Raw genomic sequence first — 26089 nt, 5'->3', positions numbered from 1 at the left:
GGTTGATTACTCACTCACTGAGCTGGAGAAGAATCCCAGGGAAGTGAGGTGCAGAGAACAGATTTGAGAACTTAACAAAAGTATTTGTTTTGTTGTTAAGGAATTTGTCTTACATTTTTTTGCTGCACGGTATGTATTTGCTTTAAATTTCATGTAGTTCTTACATGAGAAGAAAAATGTTAGTAGTGAGGGCTGGCCAGGAGTCAACAGAGCACCCTGCACATAGTAAATGAATTACTGATGGCAGAATATATAGAGCGTTAACTACCCTGCAGGAGTGATAACATAAGTACCAATTTCAGCATCTACATTTAATTCTCTTTTTTTCTTCCCAAACGAGGGAGTAATGAAACACATACTATTCCTAAGATTTTCATACTGTCAATCAAGGAGATTTTGGGGACCTTTGGCTGGGGTGGTCTGAGGAACTAGCATAGTTCTGATACCCCCTCAACCCACACCTGAAGTGGAGAATGATGATTCTAAGTGTGCAGGGCTGTTGCCTGGAGGGTCACTGAGGAGCTGGGAAGTGCTGGGGTAAGAAGCACTGGTGTTGTTAGTTCAGTGTGGATGTGAAGAAGGTGCACGTGAGTTCTATAAATAACGTATGGGCAGCAACCTGTCATCTTAGCTGCTACCTGGAGTAGCTTGTGCAGATCATGCAACTGGAGAGTGGGATTTTCAGAAGAACTTAGCACATGGGCTAGCTGCTGCTGAGAAATTGGTGATAAAATTTACCTTCAGTTCGTTGGTGTGGCTGCCTGTCTCTGTAGCAGCTTGTTTTCTCTCAGAATTGGGTAGTTTAGATGTCCTAAGTGGAAAACTGAATTTATCTGATAGCAGCCTGACAGAGGGATAATATTTTATTGTACCTAAGCAGGATTCTAGTTTCATTTACAGTGAAATCTTAACCAACTCACATACGTTTTTGTAAATTCCATTGCATATTGCTGAACTCAGAGATAAAGGAATTGCTGTGCTATTTCATTAGGGTTTTATATCACAAAATGCATATTACTGTTACGTTCTTTAGTGTATTAAGTTTTTTTTGTAAGCAGGGCTTACTTCTTAAATGCAACAGTTAAAGTACTGTAGAATGTTTTGTTGTGGAAATAAGCATCTCTGTAAAGCCATAGTAGTCACACTTAATGGTTAGGGTATATTTATAAATTGTTTATAGAGGGCAAATAAATAATTAATGTCTGTTATTAAACAGGTTACAGGCATGAATAGAGTGTATTATGTATAGCAGTAAGCACAGTAGAAGGTGTTGGAGGCAGCGTTTTGTCTAACTGTTGCACTAAAGTCCGTAAGAAATGACCATTTGTTAAAACATGCATTAAAAATGTAATACGTCATGCACATTTATAAATACCTTAATGTATAATATCATCCCTTGGCTGTAGCCCTCCAGTGAAACCCTGCTGGGAAGGGAATGAGGCAGCGGAAGGTTTTCAAGGTGACAGCAAAATGCAGGGCTGTGAAAGTCTGGTGCTGTGCTGACAAGCTGTCTCTTTGTAACATACTAATAAGAGGAAATTTGGAAAATGAAGTGTTTTGCTTTTTAAATACCTGCAGGATCAAGTTGAGCATCAGTAATTTAAAACAGTGTTTTGTAACTTGAGTGCAGTATTTAGTCCAATCTTATTTAGAAAATGAAAAGGAAAAAAAAAGAAGTATTACTGACATGAATTAATTTGTGTTTAAACGGGAAGGGTTTTTTTTGTTCATGGTTTTAATGCAAGACTTGTGTATATATTCGTGCTCTGTCTTGTGAACATGTTTTTAATTTTTCCCTTTTGAGGACGGAAACTTCTGGAGATGTGCTTCACATCACACCCAGTGAGAAAGAGGAGATATCCTGAAGTTTTTTGTTTTGGTCATGGGGGAGGTGGCCCCACCGTTTTTTCTCTAATGGTAACTGCTTGCTGTCATTCATTTCAAGCAGAGTTCATCTGCTGGCTTGTCTTTTCTAACCCTGACGCAGATTAAGAAACTTCAGCCTTTTGGGAAGGCCTGTATCTGTGTTTCTTTGGGAAGGAAAGTCCACTACTGTTGAACAGAAGAGGAGATACCATAACATGGTGCTATCCCACTGTTGTTTCTTCTGTTGCATTTACCTCCCTTCTTTTGTCACCGGGATAGCTCTATAGAGAAAGTTTTACATACTTGTAGTTTCTCTTCTGATATTAACTTTTCTGTTTGTTACAAGGTGAAGCCTTGATGCCCTAGTCAGAACCAAGTGATTGTTGGTCTGGGGGTTGAGACAGATTGGTGATGATAGCTTATTGCACAGGGAAATCTCTAAACACATCAGGTCCCCTGCTTCCAGGGCATAATGGAATAATAACTCATGTGCTTTGGAAGGGATGTATGAAAACAGGACTGAACCAGCTGATCCTTGAGGCAGCAGGCAAAATATATTTGGAGAAGTCTTAAAACCTTTTTTCCATGCCTCCTTTTTTTTTTTTTTTTTTTTTTTTTTTTTGATTCTTTGATTTGTTTGTTTCTGATAACATTAGTAGCCTGGGAAAGACATTCATATAAAATGCTTCTTTTCCTTTTGCTCGGCAGGTATGAGTCTTGTTTAGGATAAAACTGAGCAAGGCAGAGTTCTTACTCTGGTATCTGTAGTTCTCACATGCAGAGCAGATAACTGCTTATGTTGAAAAGTGCTCTTGAGAGTTTCCAGAGTAAACAAAGATTATATGTGTGTTGTTGTTTTTTTTTTTCTGGTAACAAACGGGTAGATTGAAGAAATGATGATGGAATGAATGAAGGATGGAGTAGCAGCATAACCATTGCAGTGTGTGTGCATGTAGTTTTGTAGTTTGACATCAGATCTATTTAATGCCATATAAATAACTCAAGTCTGTTTCAAATAGTGTGTAAACAGCCTCTCAAATGCAAATATTTGCTGAATATCAATATTTGTATTTAATTGTCAAATGAAAAACATGAAAGTTGTGTAAGTCTTTAATCATTTTTCCTATGCTCACAAGTAGTTTGGTCAAAATTCTTTAAAATGACACTGAGAAGAAATTAAAAATACTCCTTAGTAGTCTGAACTTGAGCAAGGCAAAGTAGTATTTACATTCAGTAAAGCATTTCTAAGTGCATTTTGATTGTCAAATTTATTTTGCACTATTGTTACAGGGCATGTTTAGGTGAAATGCCACTGATCATATTTTGGTAAATGTGTTCTAAAAATCTTGCAAGCCCAAAGTTTTTGCAGAATACTCATCAGCATTTCTTAATCGTAAACCTTGGATTCACTAGGACATCTTCACTATTTTTTTGATTATGGTAAGAAAACAGTAATAAGTACTGCTTTGCTGGCTGTAAATGGCATGAGTTTGTAGCCTCTATGAGCACTAGTGACTTCAAGATTTGCCCCCACATCCATCCGGCTTTATTAATTAGGTATGCAGCATTGAGGTGCATCAGCCTATGAAGCATAAGCCTCAGTGGTGACTTCTGGAAACATGAACTGTTTCATTTCCAAGAACCCCATATGGTTTTGATGTTTCTTTTTTTCTTCTTCTTTTTTTTTTGTCTTGTTTTGTTTTGTTTCCCTTTTCTGGAACCAGTGCCATGCTTTAGCACCTTTGCCTGTTGAAATCTATCATTTGACTGGTCACTATCCTGCTTTGGGCACATGCTGCCCATGCTGCCATTGCATCTCAGCAGTAATATTGGCAAAGCTGGCTGACGTGTTGTCTTTCCTGACATTCCTACTTGTGAGAAGTCCGTAATGTTAACTTGAAGACTGAACTGGTTTATGCCATCGAAAGACAATTCTGATTTTAGTAGTTCTGGTAATGCCTGCTTACAGAACTGTGGAAATATAATTTGGGGACCTGGGCACACAGAAGAATGGAATGTAAGGTAACCTCTTCTGAATTGTACAGAAATGTATTCATAGCTTGTGAGAGTAAAATAATCAGCCTGAAGTGTGTCCTGTGCAGGACTGTAATTTTTTTATGCCCCTATCCTTTAAATTTGAGTTTAGAAACAAGAAGTGGTCAGGCAGAATTTGTCTGAGAAATAGTTTACTTGTTTTCTCTTCCGAGAAAATTTTGAGAAAATACAGCGCTTTATCGTTCTTCTTTAACCTGATGTCAGCCATGAGTGTGGAATCAGATACTTTCACTCCTACTGTCTAGCATCTGGTTTCTTCCCTTTGAAGACCAACAAGCATCAGCAATTTGAGGCTCAGTATTGAAATCTTCTAGACTTCTGGTCCAGTGTTTTTAGGATAACTTCACAAGTTTAGGATTTTATTGTTGCTGTTTTGTTTTGGTTTCCTTTGTTGCAACACTTAGTCTGATTTTCAAGTACCTTCTTTCTATGGATAAAATTCTTTCTGTTTGGAAAGCATCTTCCTGTAAAATTTTTTCATAAGAAATTGAAACCAGTATTTTTTAATGACATACATTTCAAAAGAAAGTATTTCCAGTAAATTCCCCTTTAGAGTCCAAGTGGATTATCTGCAAGTTTCAAAATACGTGCGTTTGGTTAGCAATTTCCCTGAGCATGTTGAGAGAGGAGTTGACGTTCAGCAAACCTGTCGTGCATGAGCCCTAGCCTGCAGCTGGGTGCTTGAGCTTATCTGCTGTAGTGGCTGAGTGGAAATGTTGAGTAAGCTGGGGGTCTTGTATAATCCTTCTTGGCTCCAGTCCAGTTTGGAGAGCAGCAGGAGAACACCTCCAGCTGCCTATTCAGCATGTTTACATCAGCCAGCAGAAGAAACTGCAGGCAAATGCTGGAAACTTTGTAGCAGGTTATCCAGATGTGTGAGAACTCAGCAGACAGGTGTAGCAGGGTTGGCAGCCCAGTGACAGATGATTACTGTGTCTGGCAGTACTTAATTTCATGCAGCTGACCCAGGGATGGGTATGGCAGTGATTTAAGGAGAAATACTGCGCATGGGGCTTTGGAGGATTGATGTATGTGTCCTATGAGCTTCTGTTTATATGCTTTTGGTTGTGATTGGCTACTGTTTTGCTTTTCTCTTTTAGAGAAATGCCTTGAATTCTTTCAGCGCAGGACTTCTTGCCTATTGTGAGGAGCAGACTTGGAAGACAAGGGTCCATTCCCAGTGATCAGCATAGCAGTTCATTGTTTTGAAAGGGAAACTTTATGATTCAGTCAGATAGGTTATCTTACTGGACCCCAAGTTTTGAGTCCTGAAACTAAACAGCACACCCTTGAAGACTGCTTCTCTAAGCGTCCTCGACAGGCAGGTGTTGACTGAGCCAGCACCATCCCATAAGCCATTAAGCAGACTTGCAGTGCTCCTGGCCTATGCAGATAAACTGACATAGGAAGAAGTAAAGAACTCCGTGAAAGTCAGTGTCATAGTTGTTGTTGTGTCATCTGCAGCTCTGGAGTCCAAAGCGTTCAAAAGAAGTGATGCAGCTTCTCAAACAAATAAAGCAATTCTGAACTGGGTTAAGGGCTTTAGAAAAAGCTTAATTTATCCCTCATACAAGCAGTGGTGCTCAGAAGTACAGGCCCTATCTTTTGCAGGTCAGCGGCAGCCCTTGACGATGCTAAGACTACAAGAAGTGATGTAGCACTGAGGAGGCTTGGAGCTGCTTTGGCAGCCAGTGCTGCCACTGGGTGCCCCGCTTCCTTTAGACAACTTCCTGTAGCTCTTCTGTGTTCGGAACATTTTTGTTTCCTGTCTGAGCGTGAGTGAGGGAATTGTCCAGTCCTCTTGCCTGTAACACCACTATCTTACTATAATGTTCTTTTGCCTCTTGTTTTGTCTTTTATATGCCTTTCTGTTGTTGTTTCAAGTAGTTCAGCTTACTTTTGTTGCTTTCTAGAGGTGGAAAAGAGGCAATCAGAGAGACTTCTCCGCATTTTCTTTTCTTTGCACTTTTTGTTTTTTATTTAGTAGTAGAAATCCACTTTGCTGGTGTTGTGAGGCTTGTTCTTGCTTCCATCAAAATGTCCTTGGTAACTGAAACTCATTTGGCACTTTTGCCTTTCTACTTTTGTCACTACATGTTTGTATTGTTCCTTAATGCATGCCTTTATTTTCTTTTGTGTTCCTTCTTTTTCTTGGATCAGTGGGGAATTGTTGATGAAGCCATAGTTACTTTGTATTAATTCCTGTCTTTCTTCCAATGCTATTTGACACTGAGTTGTTTTTTTTTTTTAATAAAGCTTGAATCGCCTTATAATTGTATTGTACTTTCTCTTCAGGTTATCTGTTTTTGAGGACACTCTTTCCACCAGTTCTCTGAATTTGTCTGGCGTCTGAGGTCTGCTAGCTGTACTCCGATGCTTTCAGACCTCCTTTCTCAAGAAGCTGTCATTTTGTAATTGTTCATACTTACTACTCTCTGCTGTTACTTTTTAGATAGATATTGGGGGAAATTTGTTCTCAGTTTTCTCATCCCGGATGGTTCCTTCAATATTCATGAGGTAACTCCTTCATGCTAGTCTCTTCATCTTTTTCACCCTACTCCTTTCCTGTGTTTCATGTGTGCCAGTGGTTTCTTGAAGTCAGCTGTTCTATTCTCTGATGCTGATGCCCATCACTTTAGCTTGCCATTGAGATACACTGCCATCTAAGTTTATTTGCGAAAAAAACAATGTAACCTTTGCTGAAGTAATTAATAGCAACTTTATGTGCTATTTAAGAAGTATGCTGCTTGTTAGTGACTTGTGTGGGTTCAGCCATTATGTGCTCTAATGAAAAAACCCCACAATTTTTTGCCTAGCCTTTGTTCTGATCTTTAAGAAGGAGATGGAACTGCGAGTCCTATAGATGTCTTACTACCTAGAGTCCTCACCTTTCCCTTCTTCACTTCACTTGAGATAAAACTTCCTCTGTCTCAGCTCCAGCTTTCAGGAGGGGGTTTAATAATATGATGTTGAGGACCATATTTAATACTGATATCAACCCTCTATTTCCTGAGAAAAGCTAGGAAAGCAACTGGTAAAAACCTGAGTCCTTGCCTTTGGCAAACAGTGCCTCAGCAGTGATGATCTCAGCAGCCTACACATGGCACTGATGGATTAATGAAAAGCCAGTTGCTGTTTTTCTGCTGGTGTATAAATGCAAACTTAACTTTTCCTCACGCGTGATGAAGATATGTAAGGCCTGGGCACATTCTGCCCATTAATTTTTCTATTTAGTGCAGCAGGTGAGCAGTGAAGCCCAGTTTTTGTGCTACTGTGATCAGCATCAGCCTAGATGGATGAGGATACCAGCCTTTTAAAGCAACCTTTTGTCATACCTAACAAGTGGTTCAAGGCCAGGTACCACCTAGTGATAATCCTATGGCAAATGTATAGCTTTAAACTCTAGATTTTTAAAGGCTGTGCTGATGCTTTACTCTCTGTCAGTGACTTTCTTTAGGACATTTCCATGCTGTTAGCTCTGCTTACTGCCAGGGCAGGATGCGTTGCTATAAACTCTTTAACTGTAGTAAATTACATACCATGGGAAAAAAATAGCATGTAGAAATCTGTTACTATCCCATTTGAAAGCAGCAGGGAAGACCATGGTTAGCACCTTTATTACTGGGAAGTGGGGAACCTCATGTATTTATGACGGTGTTGAATTCTCCCAGGTTACATTTTAAAATGTGTTTTGTCACTTAACATTTTTAGCTGTCATTTCCCATATTTTATAGTTAAGCTGAACAGTTGGGATGATTTAACTGGAATGTGAATAAAAGAAGAATAGATGAGCCATGGATCTGAAGGAAGAGGGTGCAGATCCTTCAACCTGCACAAGAGCAGAGGACCCTTTGTAATATGGCCTCAGAAATGATGTGTCTGAGTGTTGCAGCTTTCTAGATCAGTGACATCGGGTTGGGGAGGCAAAGGAGAAAAAGAGACTGCAGAAGCACATAATTTGTTTAAGGAAAAAAAAAAGGTAGTATCTACTGAGCAAACTGAAAGAATGGAACACTGGGAAACTGTATAAGAAACTGAAAATACAAAGTCAGTTTCAGCATGTTTCACTCTTCATTTGCATCTGCCATTTGGAAATGAAAGTAAAAGCTTACTTGTGATGATTGCAGCTGTTAATGCATTAGAGATGTTTAATGATTTTCACATAGCTATTCTGTGGGAATAATGCTGTATATCGAACAGACCAAGAGAAGTGGGCTAAAAGGGAAGCGTATCATTTTGTTACACCAGCCAGGCTAGAAAAAAGTTGACATTTTCAAGTGCACAAGCCTTGCTTATGGAAAACTGAAGTTCAGCAGAAAAGCTTTTTGAGGTGTATGTGTGCAGAATGTAAGTGGGAAAAAAAAAACAAAGCTTTTGATTTGAAACATTACAGGTCACCAAGAAAATCTGTGTTCTTATGAAGGATTGGGAATTTGTGAATTAATGGAAGTGGAAATTATCCCATTTCATATGAAATCATCAGAAGATTTAACAGTACTGCAGTATCATTGAATCATAGAGTGGCTTGTGTTGGAGCCAGCACTGGGCAGGGTTGCCATCCAATAGATCAAACTGCCCAGACTGCCCCCAGGGTTGGGGCATCCTCAACTTCTCTGGCTTGTGGATTATTATTATTATTATTATTATTTGTTATTTTTTCAGATGTTTTAAATCTGTAGAAATCTCTACAAGCTGAAACCTCAGACTAAAATGCTCAGCCAGAGTCAAACAAAAGCAACATGCAGAACACTATGCAGTGTGACATTTTGGCACAAACCAAGAGATCCTTAGCAGATGAGAATATGTAAAACCATGCAATGCATGCTTTTGGGAGAGACTGCAGATGCCACCACAGAATGTAATTTCTTACAAAAAAAAGAAAGAAAGAAAGAGAGAAAGAAAGAGAGAAAGAAAGAGGGAAAGAAAGAGAAAGAAAGAGGGAAAGAAAGAGAAAGAAAGAAAGAAAGAAAGAGAGAGAAAGAGAGAAAGAGAGAAAGAGAGAAAGAAAAAGAAAGGAAGGAAGAAAGGAAGGAAGAAAGAAAGGAAGGAAGAAAGGAAGAAAGAAAGAAAGAAAGAAAGAAAGAAAGAAAGAAAGAAAGAAAGAAAGAAAGAAAGAAAGAAAGAAAGAAAGAAAATCAACAGATACCAGTTATCAATTCAATAATTAGTTGTATACTGGCACTTAAGTTAGCATGTTCCTGGAAACAGTTAATACTCTTGACATCTATGGGAGATTCAGTAGTAAGACATGAAATTATCCTGCAAAATCTGTGAGTTCTGAGTGCATGAGTAAATTGGAAAACAAAACGCACAACAGCATTGTTTCTATTACCTCTTCAATAAAAGGGCACTTAGTAAGCTACAGCTGTTTTTAACACTTGAAGCAGTATATAAATCAAGGAGGGTGTGCCCGGCATTAGTGAGCATGTTTTTGGAGTATCTTCAAGTAGCAGGTAGAAGGGTGACTAGAATTGAGAGCATCTTCCCAGAGCCGTGATAGAAGTCTTCCTTCTATAAAACCAGAATAAACAGGGAAGCATCATCTTATTCCAAAAGTGACACCAAGCTGATGGAAGACATGAGGCCCCTGTTTGATAAGGCATTGAGCGTAAGCCCCAAGTGGACATGTGCTGGGAGAACTCTTCCTGCTGTATACAGAGAGAAGGAGAAATGAGTGGGTATGAATACTGTCAAGTATACACACTATTATGCTCCGTGTGTTTGCAGGGCTGTGGTAGGAGCTCCCAGAAAAAGAGGGGCACATACTTAAACAAACGTTTGATATCACCTTTGGGAAATGCTGTTTCCTTAGACCGGTGTTTGTGTTTTGCTTAATATGTGTGTACTTCTAAGAAAACTGATCATGCTGTAGATAGGATAGGCAGCACTGGCACAAATGTAGTTTTTGAGCTGGAGAGAAACTGCGGACTGGCATGGTTAGAGAATTTTGAAAGAGCAGCCTGTGAGCCTCAAGCTAAACAAACAACATAAATCACACGTAGGTGGAACGGCACGCCCAGGAGGGCTGATGCACGAAGGTGTGCACTGAGGTACCTCTGCAACACTGACGCTTTAATTGACCTACCTGCCCAAGCAAATGGAAAAACATGCGTATTCTTGGGCAAAGCTCTGGCTTGGTGCTGCAGAAAAATATGTAAAAACGATACATAGATGATATTATGATATGTAAAGATGTTAGAAGAATATATACGTATGTATGCATGTGTGCAGAAATGACTGTTTCTGTGATTAAATAGTGGAAAATGGGTTGTTTGGCCATGGCATGCAAATTGCTCAAAATTTGATACTTCTTGCTATTAGTTGAAACTGACCAAAAGCAGCTTCCCAGAATGAGCTTTAAAGCTACTAAAATGATGGATTTAAGCAAGTTTGCTCAAGATGCCTCAAATTAGAGATGTTTTTAATTGTTATATTTAAAATACAGATTTAGTGTTGCTGTTTACAATTTCAGAGACTGAGGTATGTATTTTGTTATTTTGTCAGAGAGACTCCAAGGACACTCTAGATTTGAAACAATTTCTGCATACCTTTATGAAACAAAAGGAAGAGAAAAAGCTGCTACCCTCTCTAGGTCAGACTACCAATTCTGGAAAACTGCAAGTCTCATGGAACAAACAGAAGCTTTTAGGATCTCCTCAGTAGAAAAGCTTCTAAATGTTACTCAGTTGCCTCATCCTTCTTCACACAAACTAAAAATTATGAGTATTGATTTACTAATTTTCATTGATTTTAATTACAATTTATTTTTATTTTTAGGGCGTTACGATAGAACTTTCCACATGCAACAAGATTAAAAGTAATCTAGGTCTGAGTGATACTCAGACCTAGAACATTCCAACAATTGATAGTTCTATTTTGCTGTTTACATCCAGCGATCAGATATAGTCAGCATAATGGCTGCTGCTGGCAGAAGGACATTTCTGCAGCGTGCACTAGTTCACCACTGCAGACTTAGTGAAAAAGGAGCACCAGTTGCTTAATGCAGAGTAAGCTTGCCATAGGAGTTAGGGGAGGCACAATACTTGAATCATGCTTTGAAATACTGCCAAATCTGGGGAGCTGGAGGCTTTTGCTCTACCGCATTGATTTTATAACTGTATGGATAATGGTTATACACAACTGTATTCTCAGTTAAAATACTTATATTTTAGATATGGCATGTGGCGAATTAAACAGTGGAAATAACTATACTTTTTCTCAACTGCATGAAGCTGTGTGTAATAGTTGCCTACTTCTCGCAGGTTTATTGGACATCTTACAAGAGAAAGTAGAAGCTAAATTATTGCAGTTCCTTGCTCTTCTAAGCTCAGCTTTAGATGTGACAGAAAAACGTGGCCCTCATCCTTCTATTCTTTGTCTCCTTAGAAATAGCAGTACACCAAACTGGGTGCTTGAGCTTCAGTCTTAGACGGAGAGACTGAAACTGTATTGATACGCATCTTCTTGTAGAGTTAATCAAGATAATAGTGTTTCTCCTGCATTCTTTCCTAAGACTTTTTGATAATAACTTCAGACTTTTGGTTCACCCTCCACACCAGTGAATCTCACTAGATGTTGTCATTGAAATTTCACCTAAGATTTGGATTTATCTTTTTTTGTGAGTTGTTCAGGTGTTTACCAGACAGAAACAAGAAATGTGGGTGTGCAGGTAGAATGTTCTTGCTTCTTGCAGTATTTTCTGTAGGCAGCCAACACCTGTTCATCTGAAGAGCCAGATGAGTAGCCCACAAAGCAGCAGGAAGGCTTGCTGGGACGGTGGAGAGAGTGTGACTCAGAGCACCCAAGTGCCAAAGATAGACCAGGTGAACATGTTCGTGAAGCTTGCATCTTTCACTGCCTTTTATGGGAAGCTGGGTGTTGTAATCCTTGGACTTGAAATCGGGAGCATTTTTCTGCCCAATTTTAATCAGTGGTCATACAGCTGTATAGCTTGGATGTAAGCCTTCCTGAAGTTAATAGTGTATTTCCACCTTGACATGTGACACATCATTTGCACAGCACACGTAGAGCTGTTACTGTTTATTTCTTGGAGATATTCTTGCAAAAATTAGTTAATTAGGACCCCTTACGTGGTTCTTCACTTCAAAATATAGTCGATATTTCTGTAAAATGTGTAAATAACTTAAGAAATAAGAGCATTGACTTCATGAAAAATACAACAGCTCACCAAAATGACATAACTTTTTTCTTTTTTTGAATGTAATGAATGTATCATCAGGTCTTAGATGAGTGTGTGATCTAGCTGCCTTGGCAGGATGGGGGAGCTCTGGCATGCAGCATGTCTTCAAGAAGAATTACTTCAGCATTGTGATGAGCTGATCAGAAATATTTTTTACTTATGTTTCTCATATCACAAGTGTGCAAATGTGAAAATTTAACATGTCTTCTTGCTGTCTTTACACTGTTTCTCACATCAGCTTAATGGGTGAAGACTGTCTTTTAAAATGCCACTTCAAACCCCAGTCCTCTGGTGGACTCACTACTATTTTCTTAGTCTTCTGCTGAGACATGTAATACCAGTTCATTAATTTCGCACACTTGGTTTGTGGCCATTTGTATACTCTCCTTGTGTTTCCTGTGGGTAAGTTAAAGTCACTGTCCCTTCTAATCCTTCTGATGCGTCTTTTTTGATTTCTTTGTTGCCTTTCCTCAGAGAATCAGTTTCCATTGATCCTCCTTCTGCAACTAATGCAGTAGAACATGAGTATCTTTCTCTTGATCTCTGTGGTAAAAGCATTTATTTCTGAATGAAGCTGTAACGCTGTTAACTTCTGTGAAGCCTTCCTGACAGCATAATTGCTAGGGATGGACAAGGATCCATTTAGATCAGACACGCGCCCACCAGCTTGATGTATGTCTGTGGTAGGCCCTGAACTTGGCTCTCCTGTCACTGCCATGCTCAACACAAGTTTGGGAGCCTAAGACTTGTAGTATTAATCAGTTTGACTGTCCCTGTGCAGTGCTGGCTAAAGCTTTCCAGAGATGGCAGGCTGAAGAAGGTGCTGTCTCTGCAATAAACTCCTGGGTTTTCTACTTCTGTTTTGCCTTTGTGGCGTAGAAAGGATGGGATCACACAAATCCTTTTATGTGGACTACAGGCTTCATGTTTTGATAAGAACAAAAAGAGGAATTTCAGAAGACAAATGAGGTGCTTTAAAGTGTTAGTAGGGATTCAAGTCATCCTAGCTATTGTAGAAAGAGTGCTTCATCTTTCTTAGATCTTAGGTTTTGTCTACAGCCATTTAATGTGTAAGAATTGAGTGATAGCTGAACTGGAAAGAATCAAGTCAGAGAAAGTGGCTTTTTTTTTGCCAGATGTGGTTGTTCTTTTGGGGTGGGGGGCTGGAGTATGAGAGATCTTCTGTGCTGAACTCACAAGGGTGCATCCATGTCCACCTAAGTGTTGGAGAGTAACGGTGGTGGCAGTACTGCATGTGTGAAGCATAAGTAACTAATGAAAACATCCACTCATACGTTTTTAAAATTCACTTGTTACAGTTTACTGAAATAATTACTGCTCTGTCAGTGCCATGATGACAGTTATCTCATATTGCAAAATATTTTGAACAGTAACAGGAAAAGTACATATTCTCTGCCTCTATGCTTTGTTTAGTTAAATTATGTATTTCAGGATATGAATAGTAAAATATTCCAAATAGGAATGGTGGTATATCACAAAGTAAGTACAAATAGAGTGTACTTCTTTAATACAGTTCAGCTAGCAATTTTGAAAGAAATGCAGTATGACTTCCTTTTCTTCCCTTGCACTGAAATGTTTTATAGACAATTTTTAAGCATCGTTATTAAATCAAACATTCGAATGGGATTTCATTTTGAAAGACTTTAAATGTACAAGTAGACAGGGGACTCTCTAGAGAGTCAGCTGAAGAATAGGAAGCGCTACTTTTCTCACTCTTCTAACTCAAATCTAGCCTCTGTTAACAGAAGCCTTGCTGCTTTTGCTTTCCCTTTTCTTGGGTTTTTGGAGTGGCCTTCTCAGTCCAAAGTCCAGTGGGACCTGAGCCCTTCTTTAGCCACGAGATCTTTTTTACATAGCTAGTATCATCAGAGCTCAAAGATGCCCAAGTTTGAGTAAACTAAAAAATCTGTTTACTTGAGAGGTGTGGTTCTCTTACAGTAGATATGTGGTTGTACTACAGTAGGAATGTGGATTCTAGGATTGCTTTTCCTTCTGCAGCTTGATGTTTGCATGTTCTTTCAGTAAATGTGAGATGTTGTTCAAGCCTGCTAACAGTCTGACATGTTCCAGTTGTCCTGGAGAAATAGTGGTGCTGTACAAATGAATATATTGTATTTACAATTAGCGTGGTGTATTGTGGGCAAACACGGAGCAGCAGTAGGTCAATAGTTAGCTAACTGGGAACCTGTCCAAACATCATTAAAAATGTTGACTCTAAGTAATTTAAGGTTTTAATAATATTTAATTAACCTCTATTTAAACAACTCAGCTCAGATTGACCTGTATGTGTAGTTTAAAAGTTCTGTTATGAGCAATAGATTTGACATTTTTGGTACATAGTAGTTTCTGAAAGGAAATAGCATGCGACTCAAACCTGTTGAAATCCAATCTTCATAAAAAGCGAAACGAACAAGTACACGACTTTAAATACTGTCTCTTTGTTTGTTTGTTTTTCAGGTTAGCACTGTACGTATATGAATATCTGCTCCATGTAGGAGCACAGAAATCTGCCCAGACATTTTTATCGGAGGTATGTTTTCTTTGTCTCTTTTTTTCCCTTGCACATCTGTCCAGTGTGTGTGCAAGTGAAATTAAATGTGTTGGTTTAAAATAAACAGCAATGACAATTTTGCATGTCTGTTTATGTTGATCAGCATAGACTTCTGATTTTGCGAAAAGTGAGTTTGCCATGTCATTTTGCTTGCCTTTGCATAATTACTTTTGCTGTGATTTGTTAGCCATGTTGTCTGATTTGGTGCTACACTGAAAAAAGATTTATCTATTTTCTGTAATAAATGTGGGTGATGGAGAGCACATCCATTGTACTCCTTCGTGATACTGTTGGAATCTCCAATCTGAATGATGTATCCTTTCTAAATACATGGCAAGCAGCTATTTTACACTAACCTCACTGCATATTCCTACCATGCTTCTGAGTGCTTAGCTTCTTTTCATCTAGTGAAGCCATTACGTCTGTAACCACTTATGTTCTGTTTCTTAAGCACTCTTCACTTCTGATGCAATTTTTACTATCGCATAATAGTTACCATTTTTCATTGTAGTTATGTACATATTTTGAAGATGTAAGTAAATCAATTTTCTTGAGTATTCTACATTTATTCTGGGATGCAAGAGTACCCGAATATATGCCAAATCTATTGAGGTCTTTGGGGCTTATTATTGTTTTTAATACGTCTTTGATGAGAACATATAAAATAGTGGTAGTAGTTGAATAGTGAGCAAAAGTGAGAAAACCAGGCAGCATGTTGTAGTAGGAAAATTTGCTGCTTCAACTGATCCTCCTTCGAAACTAATAAAATTTCTACACTAGTGATGACATTTTGGAGATTGAAGAAGGGAGAATGAGTATAGGAAGGCTGTTTCTGGTATTTATAGACAATTCATGGAACGAGGGGCAAAGGGGGTAGGATTGTTGTAGTATCAGTTTATGTTTTAAAAAATTGTTCTGACAATTGTTTTTTTTTTCTCCTTAGTAAAGCAATGGAAAAAATAAGAAATATCTTGACTCCTGGAAACAGTTGTCATTTGTAAATAATGCAATGTTGCAAGATTCATTTTGCTCATTTTGTTTTTTATCATTTATGTGTGAAATGAGCAGCTGGCAGGAGTGTAACTGGTATGACATTTGGATTTCAGGAAAACACTCAATACAGTATCTTGAAATTTAGCATTTAAAACCTAATTCAGTCTCAGATTATAGAGAAACTCTCAGGTCTGAGCAAATGTAATTTGAGAATGTATAAAATCTTTCCAAATCTGTCTGATACTGAAATTTACCCCCACATTGGTAAGAGATAAAATATAGTATATTGCAATGTAGAGAGACATATAGTTGTAGTGTATTGAATTGGTAAAGACAAAGATGATGCTAATAATGTTTGTAAATGGCTACATGTTGGAACCAAATGCAGTTACCATTGTTACAGGGAAGCCTGGAAAATATAATATTTGAGATTAAAATGATGCAATGAGATTCAGGCTGAGAAAAAAGTACTCTAACATGACTGGGAGAAAGTAACCTTAAACACAAAGTTAAATGGCGAGTAAAAGAAAGTAGCTTATTGTGGAGTAAATAGAACCTTGTATCGTGATGCCCATTCTGTCTAAAGGAGGAAACCACAGTATAAAAGCTTTAGCCCAACTCTGTACCCCATGTGAGTCACTGTTCTTGTTAGAGAAGGAAAATTACAAGACAGGATGAAAATAACAAAACAGCAGTTGAGCAGTGTAAAAAAATGTCTTCTTACAACTTTATGGTGATGTGAAATTTGCAGTCTTCCGTGTCTCTTTGTGTTTTTCTTACTCATGGGTGATGGGAAGCAACTGCTCTGTTGTGATTGAGGTGATGGGAGAGCACTTCAGGAGGTGTAGGAGATGTCCTGGTTGCATGGGATGAAATTTGTATTGTCTTTATCACTTCTTAAAAAAGTATGGCTACTTGGGCTCTCTGCATTTTCTATTCTGGCAGTCTGCACCTGCCAGAATAATTTGGATGGATTTCTTTATAACTTGTTCAGTTCAAAGTTGCTCTAACCCAGAGTATTTGGACAAAACAGAAATAAACACATATGGACTATCTGAGCAGCACAGCTATCAGTGATAATTAAAGAGTATAGATGGCAAAGATTAATGTCCCTTTCTTCAAGATCTAGCAAGTAAAGTGAGTAAGATTAATGGAAAGAAAAAGAGAGAAGAAAATTTAAATTGGGTATCATAAAATCACTTATATGACTTGGGGATAGTTGTCTTAAGCATGACTTCAATTTTGTAATGCTTTGTATCTGGTATATATTTTGTAGAGCTGTTCACAGGTCAGTAAGATCTGTGCTAGTCATTCTTATTTACAAGGCAAACGGTGCTTTCCATTTTGTTGTGGTCCCTGTTGAGTACACCCTTCAAAACTTTGTTGCCGTAGTCTCCAAAATGTAGGACCACCTGTTCAACTGGCCTTTTCCTGAATCTTTGAATGTTGGAAACACCTATAATCCTTGTCTTTTGCTCTACATATTAACTTCCTTTCAGGAAACATGTCATGAAGTAATAGATGGAAGTAACTCAATAGCTATTTCATCCCAAAATGTGTAATTGTCATACAGCTGGCAAAATGGCAAGGCACTTGTGCTACTAGCTAAGCCATGCCATTTGTTGCTGAGGTTTGTATAGAGCTATTCAGATTGGGTACGCTAATATTTGAAACAAAATAAACTGTTCTGCTCCTGAATCTTTTCTTTGGTGTGGCAACTGCTGTGTTTTCTTGAAGATCAGGTTCTTAGCATATGCATTTTCTATCCTTGAAGTTAGGTTCTAGCACTGGAGGAGTAATTTCATTTTCTTGGCTAGACCAGGAAGACAGGTGTTTCCCAGCTGTTACAAGCTGTTTATTGATACAGATGATAATAAGAGTATTCTTGCTTTAATTTTATAATGTTTCATAATTCTTTTCTATCTATTTGTTCAGGTAGACTAAGACCTGCCATGTGTGTTTATTGAAGTTAAAACAAAATTTCCACCTTCCAGTCAGGTTCCTTCTTTGAATGCATTTATGAGGATAAGTTGTATTCTATTGAAAAAGACAAATATAAGACCTATGAATAAGGTATTTTCATTGAGCCTTGCTTTGAAAAGGAAGAATACTGCTTAGATGTAGTGAGGCCTTTCTGTGCAAACACAAACTTTACTCTTAAGTTAATGAGTTTTGAGACTTCAGGAAAAAGAAATTAGTCTTGACTATATGTTGCACCTCTCCATTATGTTGCTTTTGAAACTTCCTAGCAAGTCCTAAGTCATGCTGAATGCATGTGGGAAATGGCTACGCCCCAGAGGAGCTCGTTTGAATTGTTTATAAGACTTTGTTGGTGGCTTTGGCTTTGTTTATATCTTTCAATTTTTAACAGGCAGGATTTCCACAATTTCTATATTAAGTGCTGTTAAGTGGTGTGGTGGTGGGGTTAAGAGCCATGCAACGGGTTTGTTCTGCCAGTTTTATCAATAGAAGTTATAATGCCTGGAGTTCGTTTTTGTATATTTTTTAAGCAGCAATATTATTTTTAAGTAGTTCTGAGTATTTGTGTACAAGAGCTACTCCAAAAGTAATACTTCTTATTGTTCCCTAGTTGCTTCACAATAGTAGAGGTGGATGTTAGTGGTATGGCAGTAGAGGTTGAACCTTCCAACAATACCCTGTTACATTTTGTTGCCACGTAGCAGATGGCAGCAGAGGAGCAGTCTGACAGAATGGTGTTGACATGGAAGCGAGTATGAAGCAAATGTGTGCTACTGAATTCCTCCATGTGGAAAAAATGGCACCCACTGGAATTCACTGATGCTTGCTGAATGTTTACGGAGACAAGTAGATGCGAGCACAGCGAGTTGGTAGGGTGGTGCATTTCTGCAATGGCAACAGTGACGTGAAAGATAAGTCACGTTCTAGACAGCCACGCACAGCTGTCACACCACAGAATGAAGAGCACCTCTGTCAGCTCATCCGCAAGAATTGGTGGATTAATACCAGGGAACTCTGTTTGGAGCTGAACATAAGCTTCAGTGAGTTGAAAACAGTGATGCCAACATAGGACTAACTCGAAGGTGAGTGCTATGAATGCTCATACAGGAACAGAAAAGGCAACGTATGCAGGTTTGTCTGAACCTATTGAGATCCTGACAATGCGATGCTGAAGGTGCCAGTTTCCTGGATCTCATCGTTACTGATGATGAGGCCTGGTGTCACCACTATGAGCTGAAATCAGAACAGTGGTCCATGGAGTGTCAACATGTGAATTCCCCACTGAAGAAAAAAGAGGATGCAGCCCTCAGACAGTAAAGTGGTGTGCACTGTTTCTTGGGATAGAAAAGGAGTGATCCTTACGGATTTCCAGGGATCATCAACTCTTACACCTTTCTTCATATATGAGGTGCTCCAGCCCTTTTACCATCTTCGTGAGTTCATCTAGACTCGCCCTATCTGCTCTGCATCCTTCCTGTAGTGAGGGACACAGTACTCCAGGTGGAGCCTTACAAGAGCGAAGGGGCACAATCACTTCCCTCTCCATGCTGGCCACCTTTCTTCTGATGCAACCCAGGGTACAGCTGATCATCCAGGCTGAGTGCCCTCTGAGTTTTGTCCACTAGAACCCCTAAATCTGTCTTCCCAGGGCTGGTCTCAATGAGTTTTTCTCCAACTCTGTACTCACATCTGGGATCACCTTGACCCGAGTGCAACACCATACATTTGGCCTTGTTATGGTCATTGGTTATTGGTCCTTATGTTCTCATCTGCTCACTTTTTGAGCTTAGCATGAAATATCCTCCTTCTGTTTTGTCAGCTGCACCACTCAGTTTGGTGTCATCTGCAGACTTGCCGAGCGTATGCTGAATCGCACTGTCTATGTCGTTGATAAAAGTGTTGAAGAGCATTGATCTCAAGACAGGCACACTTGTGACAGGCCTTCACCTGGATGTAGAGCCACTGACCACAGCCCTGTGGCTACAACCATCCAACCAATTCTTTATCAACTAATAATCCAGCCTTTAAATCCATATTTCTCTTGTTTAGACGTAAGAATGTGGCGCAGGACCATGTCAAAGGCCTTATGCGAGTCCCGGTAGACAACTTCAGTTGCCCTTCCTTTGTCCACTCCATCACAGATGGACAACATGATCTGCCCTTGGTTAAGCCATGCTGGCAATGCTGTCATAGCAGCTGTGAAACAGTGGGCCACCTCCACTGTTGCAGATTTTTATGAGTGTGGCATGCCGACTCTTGTTAATTGCTGGCAAAGAGGCATAGCAATAGATGGTGGTGACCGTGTTGAAAAATAGTGTTGTGTAGCTGAAAATTTATTATATCAAATGGTGTTATTGTGCTCCTTGTACCTCCTGTAGTTTCTATGAAAATGCTTCCAAATGACCTATGTAACATTGAAATTATATTAGGTTGCTTGATATGTGTGCAAATAACATTTTTAGATGTATGAAGTGTATATTTATTCCTGAAAGAACATTCTTGTTTAAATTTCTTAACAATTCAGAGTGGTAATCAAGTCAGAGTTGAGAGTCAAAGTTTATTTCTATTTAGAAAAATCTCAGTGCTCATTGCAGTATGAACACTATGTCCACCTTTTCTAGTAAGCTTATGTTTGTTTTTATGTAAAACTTAAAACGCCTTTCATGTAAGACTGTTCAGGTATTTGATTGAATTTTTAAAATTTTATTATTATTTTGCTAGTTATTCCTTATGTCTGTTGGGTGGAATATGGCTTGTGTTCAAACAATAGAGTTTTAATTAAGTTGTTTTTTTTTGTTTGTTTGTTGGTTTGTTTTTTACAGAACTGGACAGGAAATAGTGCTGTGTGGAGTTGTAACTGCAGGACTTTGAAATGTTTGTAATGCTCTGGTTTCCACTCTATTTTAACAAGATGTTGTCTTCTGTACAGTCTTCTGTACAATGTTATGTAAAAGTTGTAGAATCTGTTTGCAGCAAAACTCCTGAAGCAATTATACTGGGCTTACTGTATTCCAAACTATATACTGTTATAGTTTAGGAAAACTATGTGGCATTAATAAAATGACTGTTGATAATATTTAAGGTAGAGCATTTGTAAAGGATTACTGAGAGACTGGATACTCTCATGGCATGTTTTCTACTGAGTTAACTGCAAACAATAAAAGTGTGAAGTTAAGGGTATAAACATTCCTAAATTGCATTTTCTTTGGAAACAGTTTTGAATAAACCAGACTTCATAAGTGGGAAAAAACTCATAGACAGTGTGTGTCTTTTCAAGAACGTTTGCCAGTGCAGACAAAGTAAGCCAAACTAGTTTTACACTTTCACTGGGTGGTGGGAGAACAGGTTGTAGTTGGGGTGTATTTGTCTCACTACCTCTAACAGTACAGCACTCCTTGAGAATACTGAAGCATTGGCTAGTTTTGAATGTGGAGAGAAGACTGCCACCTGCTGAATCAGTAACATTAGTTCTGTGTCTTAGGTTTCTCCTAGTGCAAACTGGACAGTGTTTTAGAAAAGTATGTTTCAGTGGTGGAGTGATCAGAGTATGTCCTTAATAAAATTATTTTCACAATTTATGAAAACGTTCTAAAATACAGTTTCCCAAAATAAAAGTCACTGGCTAAAATGGTTTATACATATTATGTCCATCCAGATTGATGATGCTGAAGCCTTTCATAACTACAGAATGTTTTATTCTTCCTTTTTATTATTAAGTAAGATTTTTTAGTCGCAATAGTCACAAAAGTGTACATGTGTGTTTTTATGGTTTTGTTTCAGATAAGATGGGAAAAAAACATCACACTGGGGGAGCCGCCAGGATTCTTGCACTCCTGGTGGTGGTAAGTGAAATTCTTTTTCCTCTGATTTTTAGAATACAACAATTGCAAGTTCCAGCAGCTGCAGGCAAGAAACTCAAGTGAACATTGTTAAAAGAATGTGGAGGTGGTCATTTTCTTATAAAGAAATGAATGAATAGAAAATAAGGTAGAGGAAAAGGCACAGATATAAGATACAGGAAAACAGATACTACATAGTGAATCAGTAAGACAGCATCTTTGAAAGAATATGGCCTGCACTTCTTTCTTCATCATCTTTCGGCAAACTGAATTTGAAGGATCCATATACAAATCCCAAATAATTGCACTTTGAGAAAGAAATACATATGTATATTACCTAACATATGCAGACATTGTGACTGTGCATATAGAAGTGAGCTTCTTTATTTTTTTTGCCTGCACTTTATTAATGCGTATGGCATATGGAAGTAATTAGATGAACCCAAACCAGCAGCCTTTTTGAAACTCAGTGTGTGTTAGCATGGGCTTGGTGTTTCAGTATCTGTATTTGCATAGTTTTTGTCAGCTCAGCGTATGGGCAGACAAATAATTTGCAGTTTTCAATGTATGTTACCACAGAATCATGCAATTATGGAATCACAGAATGGTTTGGGATGGAGGAAATTTTAAACCTCACCCAGTTCCAACCTCTCTGTTGTAGGCAGGTTGCCACCCAACAGATGGGTTTCCCAGGCCCCCATCCAACCTGGCCCTGAGCACCTCCAGGGATGGGGCACCTACAGCTTCTCTGGGCAGCTGTGCCAGGGCCTCACCATCTTCTGAGTGAAAAATTTCTTCCTAATATCTGGTTTAAATCTATATTCTAATAGTTTAAAACCATTCCCCCTTGTCCTATCACTATCTGCTCTTGTAAAAATTCATTGTGCAAGAGACACATTTGTAACTGTAAAGTTTGCAGGGTGAAAAGAGTGCTCATAATCAATGTTATTTAGCCATTGTATTTATATTAATAAATATTGTTGTATGATTTGAATATGTCCAATATGTCTGTGTTTACAAGAATACAAAATTATGGAGAATATACCCAGCTGTCAGGAGCACAGCAATTTACAAGTTTTAAAGTAGTTCCATTTGAACGCAAAAACCCAAGTTTTTTATGCAGTTCTGTAAAATGTGGCATATTCTTCATTGACCTTTCTGTTTTTATTATTTTTTTTATTTGAAAGCCTAGTTGTTTCTTGTACCTGTGAAGGTACAAGAGAATTATCTTAATTTTGATTGTCGGCAGCAGAGTTTTCAGGTTTTTCACTATTCCCTATTACGATGCTAGGGTAAGTAATAAGTAATATTAAACTCTTGACAAATTGTGTTCTTACGATTGTTCTAGTATACACATATTTTCATTCTAGAAACTTTGTGTTTGGATGAATTCATGTGTAACTGTTTGAAGGGGAGTGATAGGACAAAGAATGACTGTAGCCACCATTATTTCTTTTCATTCCTAAGGAAAGATACCCATCCATTTCCTGCTCTTCTCCATACATGTGCGTCTCTAGGAACTTTTGTTGAAGGCATGGTATTGAACTTCAGAAGAAATCCCCAGTTTTCTCCTCAGTTTCATGCCTTTTTATGTTATTACTATGTGTCTGTTTCTTCCAGTGCTTTGTGGAAGTAAATCACAACAGTCGCCAGTGGTTCAAGGTTAAATGCAGAGCTTCATACCCTTTGACACTGAGTATTAGAATAGCTTTTTAGTTCATATTTTCAGTAGTTTTAGATTCCTTTGAGATGTTTTACCAGCGTAAATTATTTCATAAAGGTAAGTGCTTTCAACTGTTGGTAAGGAAGGGATGTATCTGTTTCTACACATACACGTGCATGTGTGATGTGCACTGTAAAATCTACTGGAGTAATGATTTTCTCACAGTGATTTTCTCACTATATCTATAATTTCTTCACTTGCAGTGTATTTTGGGATCTCTACTGTGCAGCTCCAGAAAGACGAGAAACATGTGAACATTCAAGTGAAGCAAAAGCCTTTCATGACTATGTAAGTTTTGTCTGTCTTTACCATGCTATCATTAATTGTATGTGAAAATGTGATATAGAAGTATTTCTGCATGACAGCATTTCAAATGCAGGTTTATCACATATAAGGAACATTTGTGGTGATGCTTCAGAGTTAGGACTTGCTAATTGTGTGGTTACTTCGTGCCACCTGGAAAACTCTGTAACGCATCTCAGAGGTCAAAGTGCTGTCCTGTCTGTTAATTCAGAATGAACTGATAATTCTGTCTCTTCTACATGGAAACATCAAGCCAATCAAATGGCACAGGCCAAATGGAAGCACAGATAAGTCCTGTCTGTATATCCATACTCTGTCAGTTGACTCCCTGGCTTCTGTCAGGACCGTGCTGACTTCAGTGTGATTGTTCTCATTCTTATGTACCACAAAGGAAATCAGACATAAATTTTCCTGTCCAGGAGAACAGGAGGAATCATCGGATGTAAAGTATTATGCCAGTTTTGGTATGTCTGAGACACGATTTAAAACACAGTAGAGAGTTTAGTGGTATTTTGCCTGTGAAGACCCCCTCCCCTCCCCCCCCTCCAAAAAAAAAAAGAAAAATTCTAGAAACTAGGATCCCTAACACTAGAACAATTACATTCCTTTTTATCCATTATCATGTACATGGAGCAATCTAGAAATCTGGAAGTGTGTTCCAGATTTAGGATGAAATTTGGGTTCTGCCTCCAGCAAGCAGAGATGTCAGCTTTCTAGTAATTCAAACTTCAATGCACTTCGGATTTACGTCATTTTATTGCAAGGAATTTGGGTTCTGTCTTCAGTAAGCTCTTCTCCTTCTGCTGGTTTCATTTTCACTAAGGAAGTCCTCAGAAAACTGACTGAGCTGTTGTTCTTTTGGGTCATTTATATGGCATAAGGAAGGGATATGGCACTAAAAAGGTTATAAAACTTCGGAGTTTTCATGGTTTGTCTTAGAAATACTGTCTAGTCTCTGCAGAAAAATATATACAAAATTGAAACTAGATTGCAATAACCCAATGTCTTACAAACATAAATTTGGAAAAAAAATCAGCTAATTAACCATTTTCTATTACTATTAACATAATCTGAATATGGTTTGGTGTGCTTTACCATGCGAATGATTAATGATCTTGCCTTATATGTAGTTAACTGTGACTGCTATTAATGCATCAACAACGCAGTTAATATGTTAAATATATTTTACTTACAAACCAGTAACTCTTTAATACCTTCTCCTTAAGGATCAGATTATGAGGCTGACTGGTAAAGGAGCTTGGATAACTACACTTTTTTTTCCATGCTGCATTGATCACTCATAGTAATAATCAATGATTGAAGAGCAGTGTTGGGAGAAGGGAACAAAATTATAAGGGCGGTTTCCACTCACAAAGGTGTTAAAGTTAACCAACTTGGCAAAGCACATTCCTCAAAATAAGAACAACTTAACTGTTGGAAGCAGAACCTTGTGATGTTTTTTACTTATTCTGTTTTCAATACACAGTCATTGGAAGAACACAGCATTTCAACAGCTTTGCCATTGTTTTGAATCCTTGTTATTAAATCAAGGTTTAATTCCTTACTGAAGGAGAAATAGTTTCATGAGGATAGCTTATTACCACAGGGAATGACATTAGTGAATTAATCCATGGAGATTACAATCCACAGTATGACAGTTGACTTCAGTGGAGGCATTGCACACTTGCAGTGTAATGTATGTAACAAAAGCAAAAAACCTGAAACCTATCATGAAATAATTCTGAAATTATTAGCAGTGAAAATTTAAATTCAAAAGCACTTGGAATCTAAAACAGAATGGAGTCCAAGCTTCTTTAAACTCATGAGAATTTCACTGATTGGTAAATTCACTATTTATCTAAGTGTTGATACTAAGAATTTGAGTAGCCAAATCAAAATTATGTCAAATAAAAAAAATTAAAAAATTTATCTTGATATCAGCTTTCTAGTAATTCAAACTTCTGTAGATTTCAGATTTACGTCATCTTACTGCTCCGTTCATCTGCATTATGGTAGATGTTACAGTATGTTAAAATACTGAGAAAACAGTCAAATGAGTGTGCATGCGGAACAGAACTGTGTGATGTTTAAGTTACCGTGTAAAGTCATGTTTGATGAAGGAAAAATGAAATGCTGTTCTTTTATGAATGTATCAGTCTGCATAGAGGAATGCTTATGTCAGAAAAAAATTTGATCTATTTTATCGTTTACTTTGCCTGGTGTTTCTAATAGCTTTCTTAATCCTTTAATGTGACAAGAAAAACAAGCTGTTGCAATGCTTTCTCACAGTTGAAGTAAACTTCTAATACCTAGAAGTACTCATATGTGTTCCTTAATGTATTTTACATTTATTAATGATTTGTGAAATCTTGACCCATGTGGAGTGTTGACTCCCCTGGAGTCAAAATTTCACTGACAGTGCAGACTGTCAAGAGAGCCAGGCTGTTATACCAGTCCTCCAGTGAGAGTGCAGGACAAGGAAAAGAGCATTCATAGCTGTGTTGTCATATTTGAAAACTAATTGCTAAGTATAAAAAGTAGAGAAGGCTTGCATAGTA

The 26089-nt window shown here is 38.2% G+C and overlaps 1 protein-coding gene across 6 annotated transcripts in view; it reads left to right on the top strand.

Annotated features, from left to right (window-relative positions):
• SSBP2 (single stranded DNA binding protein 2) overlaps positions 1-26089 on the top strand; it is a 171173-nt gene that overhangs the window by 22636 nt on the left and 122448 nt on the right. For all 6 annotated transcript variants that reach the window (XM_052700537.1, XM_052700535.1, XM_052700533.1 and 3 more), the window contains exons 2-4: positions 14600-14672; positions 21447-21508; positions 23432-23516. In XM_052700537.1, coding sequence (XP_052556497.1) covers positions 14600-14672; positions 21447-21508; positions 23432-23516 — 220 coding nt within the window. The remainder of the gene's footprint in view (positions 1-14599; positions 14673-21446; positions 21509-23431; positions 23517-26089) is intronic.

Source organism: Tympanuchus pallidicinctus, unplaced genomic scaffold (assembly GCF_026119805.1).
Source record: "Tympanuchus pallidicinctus isolate F22 unplaced genomic scaffold, pur_lepc_1.0 scaffold4, whole genome shotgun sequence".
Lineage (NCBI taxonomy): Eukaryota > Metazoa > Chordata > Aves > Galliformes > Phasianidae > Tympanuchus > Tympanuchus pallidicinctus.
Note: the sequence above shows the minus strand (reverse complement) of the source record. Positions and strands in the feature narration are given on the sequence as shown.